Source organism: Schistocerca piceifrons, chromosome 3 (genome assembly GCF_021461385.2).
Source record: "Schistocerca piceifrons isolate TAMUIC-IGC-003096 chromosome 3, iqSchPice1.1, whole genome shotgun sequence".
In the NCBI taxonomy this organism is placed as follows: Eukaryota; Metazoa; Arthropoda; class Insecta; order Orthoptera; family Acrididae; genus Schistocerca; species Schistocerca piceifrons.
Genome location: NC_060140.1, coordinates 323,898,833 through 323,910,086, shown reverse-complemented (window position 1 = coordinate 323,910,086; position 11,254 = coordinate 323,898,833). Strand labels below are relative to the sequence as shown.

General features: G+C 36.8%; 1 protein-coding gene across 1 annotated transcript in view; it reads right to left on the bottom strand.

Moving 5' to 3' along the window:
• Positions 1 to 575: 575 nt before the first annotated feature.
• Positions 576 to 11,254, bottom strand: part of LOC124788628 — a 495,884-nt gene continuing 485,205 nt past the window's right edge. The window contains exons 19-22 of the mRNA XM_047255898.1: positions 5,665 to 5,816; positions 5,350 to 5,559; positions 1,038 to 1,139; positions 576 to 782 (exon numbers count right to left, since the gene is read on the bottom strand). Coding sequence (XP_047111854.1) covers positions 699 to 782; positions 1,038 to 1,139; positions 5,350 to 5,559; positions 5,665 to 5,816 — 548 coding nt within the window. The 3' untranslated portion in view covers positions 576 to 698. The remainder of the gene's footprint in view (positions 783 to 1,037; positions 1,140 to 5,349; positions 5,560 to 5,664; positions 5,817 to 11,254) is intronic.

Below are 11,254 nucleotides of genomic sequence, written 5' to 3'. Positions count from 1 at the left end.
GTTAAAAACTCCACAGAAATCTGTGAAAAATTCAACAGGAACTATAAAACTTCAAATAAAATGGATGACGTCTCTCCCCCTCAGATGGACCCCAACATAATGCAGCACAGTTCTGCAGAATATAAATTTACTCAGGTATTTTGTCATGACGTGGCTAGCAGTATAAAATCCTTAAAATCATAAATTTGTGAGCTGAGATGAAGTTCTAATAAAAATATAAAAGCAGGTTATCACAATATTGCATCCCAATCTGCCTAACAATAAATGTCAGTTGATAAGGGCTGCTTTCCCAACAGGCTGAAATATGCAGATGCTCTTGCGGTCACTGTCTTAAGACAACAAAGAAAGAAAACATTAAAGAGGTGAAAAATATTGAGATATTACACATTACACAATGAAGTGATTGATTCCATTTCTTTTAATACAGATACAGAAAGTCACAATGAAAATATTTTTGGAAGGCTAAAAGTGTAACACTGTCAACTGGAAACTTATTAATACTGTTTTCTTAAATATAATCTTACTTATATTTTCACAACAAGATGTATGTGTATTATTAGTTTGTTGAACTACAACTTGGCCCATTATTTATTTGAAATTACTCAGTACTAGCTGCATAAAGCAACAGAACCACAACATTTAAATGGGATTCTTTTAGTCCATGTCTTACATACATTTAAGGACCTTATGAAAAGATGTTACATTTTAAAGGTATCTTCATCTTCTTGGAGCCTGAGTATATCTGATTTATTCATGAAGTAGTAGCTTGGCTGTCTCCCTTTCTGAAAAATAAAGTGGCAAATGAAAATAAAATCATGTTTGAATTGTACTAAAGAAACAATTTTACATTTCAATTTACTATCAGAATATTTCTGTTTACATTCTGTAGTGCCATAATAATTATAATTTAAGCTAGTTAAACAACAAGTATGCGCTGAAATAAATTTTATACTCAGTCATGAGTCACCATAAAGAGCTTAAGAATAGCATAACCTAACAGTGTTATGATTTTATTAAGTCATGAGACATGTACATACCAGATCCTTTGCAATTCTTCTGGCTCCTGCTCTTATGAGGAATGTACTTAGTTCTTCAACTTTTTCCACACCCATTGCATAGTGTAATGCAGTCCTTTCAAGCTGCATGCAAATGAAAAATGTATGTAATACAATCATGGAATATCCTGGATGAAAAATAGACAATGGTACAGAGCAGATCACCAGCCACTACGAAGAGAACTGTCTGATAGACAATAAACAAAATGTAGAATATAGTAGTGATAATTGCTTGCTTAGTGAAGTAGCAATGTGTGTGTGTGTGTGTGTGTGTGTGTGTGTGTGTGTGTGTGTGTGTGTGTGTGTGAGTGAGAGAGAGAGAGAGAGAGAGAGAGAGAGAGAGAGAGAGACTGTTGTTCATTTCTGCTTGGGCTGAAGAGTTGGGTGACCAGGTGGACCTGTGTCCTCATGAGATCCAAACTGGTCTGTACCCTCCACCCTTCCCTGACTGTCCAGTATATCTGCCCGGGCTGATAAAATGGGGCTTCTTCACATTGTACTATGAGGCCAGTATTTCTGCATATGTACCTTAATGAAACACTACTTTAAAGCTGAATGCCTGATGGATTGCAACTTACAAGTCATATGTGTCAAAGAAATGATTCCCTACTTCTAGGCTGCAGCTCACTTCAACTATGCTAATAGTACACACCTGTGTTACCAGGTCAGAATCAGCTTGAAAGAGAAATTGGATCATTAGAATTTAACAAGGTCATTGCTAAAGGCTACTTCATTATTTGCATACTGAAAACTTCTCAACAGGCATCTACTCACTCCACTGGGCAGGCTCACCTCCAGTACATCAAAGGACAAGTAGTGATGTTCACCGAGTTATGGTCAGGAACACTTGAGCAACTCTTTTAACTTTTTTGATGCCTTCTATCAATCCTGTCTGATAAGGATCCCATACTATGAAGCAATACTGCAGAAGAGAACAGATAAGTGTAATATAGGCAATCTCTTTTGTAGATCTGTTGCATGACTGAGCTGTTCAGCAAGTAAAACACAGTCTTTGGTTCACCTTCACTGAAACAGTTTCTATGTGATTGTTCCAATTTAAGCTGTTAGTAATTGTAAACCCTAGGTATTTAGTTAAATTCAGAGCCTTTAAATTTATGTGATTTATCATGCAACTGAAATTGAGTGGATTCATTTTAGTACTCATGTGGATGACCTCACACTTTTTGTTGTTTAGAATCAGTTGCCACATTTTGCACCATATAGATATCTAGTCTAAATAACTTGGCAATTGATCTTCTAATGACATAAGTGGGCAGTAAGCAACACCATCATCTACAGACAATCTCATAGGAAGCTCAGATTGTCTCTAAAATCATTTATACATATTAGAAACAGCACAGCATCTGTAACACTTCCTCAGGAAGCACCAGATAACACATCTGTTTTTCTCAGTGGTTTTTTGTCAGTTACTATGAAATGTGATCTTTCTGACTAGTCACACATTCAGTTGTGTAACTGTGATGATACTTCATAGGCATGCCACTTTATTAGAACTGATTGGGAGGAATGGTGTCAAAAGCTTTCTGTAAACCTAACATTAAGGAAGTAGTTTTTTATACCATGTCAACAGCACTCATTACTTACTGAGAATAAAGGGCAAGTTGTGTTTCACAAGAATGATATTTTCTGAATCCCTGCTCACTATGCCAATAGTCAGTTTTCTCATTTGGACACATATGTTCCAAAATCGTAGTGCAAATCAATGCCAGTGACATGAGTCTGTAATACTACTTCCATTTCCTTTCTTGCGTATTTGCGTAATCTGTGGAACTCTCCAGTGCTTAGGTAAACACCTTTTGTTGAGTGAGCAGTTGCATATGAATGAAATATATGGACCTATTAGATCAGAATACCCTGAAAGGAACCTAATTAGTTTTCAATCTGGATTGGAAGTTTTGCTTTTATTAAGTGCCTTAAGCTGTGCTTTGCTAGGTATCTACTGCTAAGATTCTCATCTTGTCAGCTATTTTTATTTGAATTCTGGAATGTTTACTTTGTCTTTTTTGATGAAGGAATTTTTAAAAATGATGTTTAGTATCTTTATACACGTTTATTTGGTCCAGTAAATCTTACATGTACAGTGCAGCACATCTGATATTGGACAGGTCAGTGCAAATATATCTCCATTTTTACAGTAATGAATATATTTTTTTCAGCTGTGACCACTTTACTAGAAAATTACAACTGAAAACATGAATAAACTAATATTAATGATTACAGTCTTTACATGCTACAAGTAGGTAGTCATTTTTACACAATTTTTTAAAGTGATAAATAATGTGGCCTATACACATAACTTTCTTAGGCTCTCAAAAATTTTGGTGGAACTCATCCAGACTATAGAAGCAATTTATTAATAGATATTCCTTTGATACTGCTTTAATTTATTTCAGATCATTTATTACTTTAATTTATTTTGGCAACTTATTGTAAATAATTTTGCCATAGTGTAGTGTTCCTTTTTGGCGCAAACTGGTTTTTATTTGGAGCAATTGGAAGTCAGTTTTCTGTCTTGTGTCATGTTGATGCAGTTTTTCATTTTTGAGGAGGACAATATGATTTGTTATTACATATTGCTTAGTGAACATTGCACTTTCAAAGATGTAAATACATGGGAAAGGGAGAATCCCCATCCTTTTAAATAGTGGGCTGCAGGGTTTGTTCCTTATTTTTCTAGCCATGATTCTCGCTATCCTTTTATGCATCCTGAAGAGTTTTATGCAGGATGACAAGTTAGTGGTGCTGTCGTCAGTAATATTAACATTGCTATCCTCAGTGAAGATACTGATTGTGTCTTGCCATTGCTGTACTATACATAAAACCAATGTATCTCTTTGAATTTTCTGCCAGATTTTGAGACAGATTTTCATTGTAGAAACTATTAAAAGCATCTCACATTGAAGTCCACACAAAATTTCAAGCTTTTGTAAAACATCAGCACGCTTGGAGACTAAGACCCTTTTGAGCAAGGAAAGAAGAAGTCAGCATTATTTACACACACAAAAAAAAAATCCTTTTCTGTCTGACTTGGTTGCTATTTTTCAGCCACCCCTAACATATCATCACACCAAATTTCTGAAGCAGGGTAAAGGTTTCTGGTGACATTATATGCTGAACATATGGTTAGAGAGACTGAATAAACTCAGAACCAGCCAACAAACTCAATGGTGCTCTTGCCAACTACAGAAAGGGAAGTGGCTCTAGTAGTACACCAACTAAAAAATAAAACTTCAGTAGGACTTGATGAAATCCCAGTCTGCATAATTAAAGAAAGTATAGACTCCATAAAGGGCCCATTAACAGACATAATTAATGAATCTTTCGAATCTGGATACTTTCCAGAGTACCTAAAACAAGCAAAAGTTACACCTATCCTTAAAAACGGAGATGTGGAAAATGTAGAGAACTACAGGCCGATTTCTATACTGTCTATCATTTCTAAGATAATAGAAATACTAGTCAAAAAGAGACTGCTAAATTACCTGAATAAATATAACCTTCTTTCCAATGACCAATTTGGTTTTAGGCCCGGAAAAGGCACACAATCTGCTGTAGCACAGCTCACTAAAGTAATTTTAGATTATCTAAGGCCTTTGATACAGTTTATTTAAAGAATATGTCTGCTTGTGTCTGTATGTGTGGATGGATATGTGCATGTGTGCGAGTGTATACCTGTCCTTTTTTCCCCCTAAGGTAAGTCTTTCCGCTCCCGGGATTGGAATGACTCCTTACCCTCTCCCTTAAAACCCACTTCCTTTCGTCTTCCCCTCTCCTTCCCTCTTTCCTGATGAGGCAACAGTTTGTTGCGAAAGCTTGAATTTTGTGTGTATGTTTGTGTTTGTTTGTGTGTCTATCGACCTGCCAGCGCTTTTGTTCGGTAAGTCACCTCATCTTTGTTTTTATATATAATTATTAAATTTTCCATCTCTTCTGTACACCTGCTCACTGATAAGGAACTGATGATGTATCTGTAGACTTATTTTATTCTACTCCAAATTTTCCATCAGTACATATTTCAGTGTTCCTTACTTCATTTTATTCTGCAGCAGGTGTAGCTGTTTTATTGATTACATGCCACTCATATATCAATAACTATAATGAATCTGCCTGTAAATGGCTTATAATGTTGTGATTCATTTATGCACTAGTGCTATACCAATTATCTTGCTCTTTTATCCTTTTGGATAACTGTTATTTGTATGGCACATAGCTGGCTGTAATACTTAATGAATGGAGCAAATAAGTACAAGTTGGAATGGAATGACATACTTACATTATCTCCTGTTTTCAGTGTTGCAGGAAATCTATCAGTCAGAAACTGTGTGATCTCTTCATCTTGACACAGCACAGCTATATGCAGACTGCTTCGACCATATATGTTCTTTGCAATAGCAAGAAGTTCTGCATCATCTGCTTCAAGAAGCTCACGAACTCTCAAAAGATTCCCCTGACGTACAGCATTATGAAGCTCCTCTCTTCTTTCCTATCACAACAATCAATTTTACTTCTACAAGTGCAAACTTTTTTGTTATGTTTCAATTTACCCATAACATTTAGTTATTAAGTGCCTTTATTAATAAATACAAACCTCAAAGTCAGATATAGACTGCAAAAATTGTAATGTCTCAGGCTGTTCACTTTGTGCTACTACCTCAATTATTGATAGTCCATCATCATTTTCGACATCAAGTATATGATCATAACCCTCTAGCAGAAGTTCCATAAGCTTCTCCCTTTCTCCTGGAATAAGAATTTGGAAACAGCATAATTACTTCTCACCCCAACTCACAAAATAACAATGAAACTCTACTCGGACTGGAAGAAGAGAAAGAACATTAAAAATAGAAACATGGAATATACTAAGTAAGGCGTTTCCTATATCCAGCCTTGGTTTTTACAATCAGTGTGTTATTTTATAATAAATAATTTATCTGCTTCCATAGAGACACTGAGATAAGAAAACTAAGTGTAAGTAATAACTGTCTATTTCAAATGTAGATAAGAAATTTTAAAACAATGGAAACTCCAGAGAGGAACTTCAGCAATGTAGGAAAAGGCAGATTGCTACTTACCATAAAGAAGGCACAATTAAAAGACACTTACATACAGCTCTCGGTCACAGCCTTCATCAGTAAAAGAGTGACACACACCATTCATACACACAAGCAAGCACCCCTCATGCATACATGACCACCAACTCCAGCACCTCAGGCTGGAATGCAGCTATCACATGGTATGCAAGCAGAAATCTGAAGGGGGCAGGGAAGAGGAAGGGACAGCAGTGTTTGGGTGGGAAAAGAGAGACGAACAATGTCTGATGGAGTGTTCAGGGACTAGAACGCCAACAGATGCTGCATCGGGAGGTTCTGGGGCAGGGAGATGGGGGAAAAAATCAAAAAGGGAGTGGAGAGGGGAAAGATGGATGGATGCATAGGCAGAGGGCAACAAATAAACAGAGTTGGAGATGAGAATGGGGAGGAGATGGATTTGCCAGGTTTTGGACCTGAGTCTTCCACAGGGATATGATACTTGTGGCAAAGTGTTGGGATTGGAAGTGGCATAGGGATGGACTAGGATATTGTGGAGGTTGGGTGGGCGACAGACCACCACTTTGAGGGGGGGGCGGGGTATCTCAGGTAGGATGTCTCTCATTTCAGGGCATGATGATAGGTAATCAAAGCCTGTCGTTCAGTTGTTCCAGTCTGGGACGGTACTGGATGATGAAGGGGACACTCCTTTGTACTGGTTCTTGGGAGTGATGGGTGGATTGGGGGTGTGAAGGCAAATGGCACAGAAGATCTGTTTGCGGACTAGGTCTGGGGGATAGTGCCTGTCTGTGAAGGCCTTGGTGAGACCCTCAGCATACCGAGCAAGGGAGTTTTTGTCACTGCAGATCCGCTGTCCCCGGGTAGCCAGGTTGTATAGGAGGGATTTTTTGGTGTGAAAGGGATGACAGCTTTCAAAATGCAGGTACTGTTGGTGGTTGGTGGGTTTAATGTGGACAGAGATGCAGATGGAGCCATCAGAGAGGAGGAGATCGACGTTTAGTAAAGTGGCATGCTGGGTTGAGGAGGACCACATGAACAGAGTGGCAGAGAAGATGTTGAGGTTGTGAAGGAACGAACATGGAGTGTCTTGGCCCAGAGACCAGATCATGAATATATCATTAACGAACCTGAACCAGATTAGGAGTTTGATGTTTTAGGAGGCTAGGAAGGTCTCCTCCAGATGACCCATTAGATAAGAAATTTTGTTTTGTATGTGAAGATCATAATTCTCTACAATTCTCAACTGAAGTTAATGTCATGGTAAAGGGTTCTGTTACAAAATATTATGTATACCTTAGCACCAAATCTAATCAAATATTTATTATCACACAACATGCCTCATACAATGAAATATAGGGCACAGGTAACTTGTTAATTCTAGGGTAATAAAACATATGGTGTTACTTCTTTATCGAGATACTGTTTTAGTTGTTTATTATTAACAAGCTCTTCTACACTACAGTAACACTTATTTGTTGGGTGTTTCAGTAATTTTTAGATTTGGGTCACACTTAACTCTTACAGGTTTTATTTACAAATTTCATGCCCATATAATGAGGAGTTTCTTCATATAGTTTTAGTCTGTAGCTATGTACCATGTAACTTGCCATGTTTCTAGTCTCATGCTGAGGCACAAACAGTTGCTCTCAAAAAATTGTAGGTTTCTCTTTGGGGAAATGAGAGTCTCATGTACATACAGACTTGGAGTCGACATCAGATTTAACTTTATGGACAATGGTGTGCAATGCTGTTTTGTTTAAGCTCCCACCATAGCTCTGATGACCTTTTTCTGTAGTCTAAAAGCTTTGAGTAGATTAGTTTTCTGAGATAATTATACTGCATCTAATTAACAGAAGAAAAATATGAATGATATACAGCTTTTCTACAGTAAACTTAGTGATTTTATATAAAACATAAGTGGGACTGTTCAGCTGACTCAATATGCTGTCCACGTGATTATCTCACAACACTTTTTTTTGTAGTAATATTACACCAGGAAATTTGACAATTAGCGATGTTCAGTTTTTTGTCTATATTCAGTAGTATATTTCACTTACACATTATGTACATAGTTTTATGGTGATACAAACAGTTTCCATTTTTGCATAGTTTGGTTTCAAGTTATTATTTTTTACCCAAGTCTGTAATACCCAAGAGCCTGCTCAGTGTGGCAGAGTAAAGTTTCATCAGTTTTACAGCACACTATTGCTGTTGAGTCATCTGCATAGAGGATGCCATCAGAATGAATCTGGCTTGGCATATCACCAATGTAATATCATAATACTAAGGGCCCTAATACTGAACTTTGTGGAATGCCTAATTGTGGCTACAATCATGTCTGATATGCAGTCTGAATATAAAGTGATTGGAATTTCGAAACCTGGTGCTCCTCTACGAGAAGTGCTGAAAAACTGTGAAAGTTCCGTGAAAAGCGACGTCAACTGTGTCATAATTGGAGGGGGAAACGATGTCTATAAAAATGAAAGCAGCCTTGCTGTAAGAACACTGAAAGAATCGCTAGGAAAGATTTCACAGGCGAAGGTATTCGTTGTAAACATTCCCTACAGACACGACTTAACGGAAGACTCATGTGTAAACAAAGAAATCATCGCGACAAATCGGAAATTCAGGAAGATTTGTAGCGGTTTTGTCCACACAACTTTCATTGAAGCAATGAGTTCAGTAAGAGAGCATTTTACTAGACATGGACTGCACAGAAACAACCTAGGCAAGAAAGTGCTGGCCAAAGAAATTCTCCAGGTGATAAAGACAGCAGGAGTGGATTCCTATGTAAAAATAGCACTACCTGCAACAGGTTTTCTGCCAATGACAACAGAAAAGAAAAGTGCACCAACAGCATATGAGGAAGAAACATCTGCAGATACACCCTACGATGAAAAAATTACAACTGTGCAAACATGTAAAGTGCCACAGTCACCAGTGGCATTATCAGTAGCAGCAGTGGAAAAGGAAGTAACAGTAGCATCAACAGCAGAAGTTTCACCAGCAACAGTAACTATAGTGCCTCTAAAAGGAGAAATGAGAATTGCAGCAGGAGAAGCAGCATCAAGTGTTACGGGTAGACGGAAAACAGCACCTCCTGTCCGTTTAAATGATTTTTTAGTGGAAGGCAGCAAGATGAAGCAGCCCAGGAGATAAGTAGTGTAACAAATTTCATAACACCTCACCAAAATGTTCAATCTAAAATAAACAACAATTATGATCTTAAAATTTGCTATCTGAATGTTCAAGGACTAATAGATAAAGAATTTATTGTAAACAGTTTTGGACTAGATAACAAATTTGATATTTTCTGTCTGAGTGAACATTGGGTTACTGAGAGTGTACTTACAGTTGTCAGACTTGATAACTATAATGTAGCAAATAGTTACTGTAGAAAACTGCATATAAGAGGTGGTGTGGCAATATATATTAATCAGTCATTCAGCTGCTCCATTGTTAAGTTGGACCTAGATTATTTATGTGAGGAACAGAACTTTGAAGCCACTGGTATAGTTATGGACAGTCTTAAGTTAGTAATAGTATCCCTTTACAGGTCACCTAAGGGTATCATCAATGTATTTCTAGAAAAATTGGACATGCTGCTAGATGTACTAAGAGGGACCAGATGGTTGCATTATGACATAGTAATTGGTGGAGATCTGAATGTAGATTTTGATATAACAACACATAAACGTACTGTGACTGAGTTGAAAAACCTTTTAAGACAGTGCAATTTGCACTCAATCAATAACAGGTCCACAAGAGATAAAGCATGTTTTGACAATATTTTTGTCAACTTTAAAACTACAGAAGAGTCATGTGCTGTTACAGCATTTCCATTTTCAGATCATGACTCTGTATCTTTAAACTATACAAGTAGGTTCTGTGTTGATAATAGTAATATTCCCAAGCCTGTCCCAAAAGTTATAATCACCAGGCCTGTCACAGATGACAAAATTGTTCAGCTTTGTAAGTCCCTTGCTGAGAGAGACTGGTTCAACCAATGTCATGGTGACACAAGTTATAGTCTTAGTGCTGATTTGTCAGGGAAACTATTATTTGAGAGATTTTTTAAAACATTTCTGACACAATTTAATGACAATATCCCCATAAAGAAATGCAAATTAACTGACAAAGGCTTTACAAACAGGGCTACAAACAGACAAAATTCACGGTTCACTAAACAATTATCAAGTATGAAAAACCAAGTTATGGTGTTACACAATATATGTAGCAATCAGAAAACAGAACATGCCAGATTAGCCTATATAAAATGCAGGAATGAGTATAAAAAAGCCATCGTGGAAGCCAAAAAAAGCACATAATTTCAATACCATTGATAATTCCACAAATAAGTGCAAAGCTGCATGGAAATTAATAAATGGTGTTGCTAAAGATGTAAGAAGCAAAAAAATTAATATAAGTCCCCAAAAATTCAATGATTTCTTTATTAAATCTGTTGAAAATGTAGGAAATACTATAATCAAACCTGATATCAGTTCATCAGAGTTACTTTCTAAAAATGTTTGCAGAACACCAACAGACACAGGTACGTTTATGTTCTTCGAGGTCTCACCTAGTCATGTCCTAAGCATTGTAAAACGGATGAAATCTTCAGACAGTGTAGATATATATGACATATCCTGTAATTTACTAAAGAAAGTAATAGACTATATTGTGTACCCCTTAACATTCTGTATAAATAAATGCATATCTGAAGGATATTTTCCCGAAGAAAGTTACAGACCAATCTCCATAGTCCCAGCTTTTTCTAAAATACTGGAATGTGTAATTTACCAACAGCTATATGTCTATTTTGAAAAATTAGGAATAATTAGTGAATCTCAGTATGGTTTTAGGAAAAAGTTGTCTACTGTGGATGCTATAGACTTTGTAGTCAAATACTTACATCAAGTGTTTGAGGATAAGGGCTACGCTCAAGTCACATTTTGTGATCCAAGCAAAGCTTTTGACTGTGTAAAGCATAAGCCACTCCTACAAAAACTGGAATTCTATGGCATTAGACATAATAGCCTTAAATTAATAAAATCATATCTTCAGAATCGTAAACAAGTTGTTTGTGTAGGGAGAGAAATGTCGAGTATAGAGCAAGTCAAGGTAGGTGTT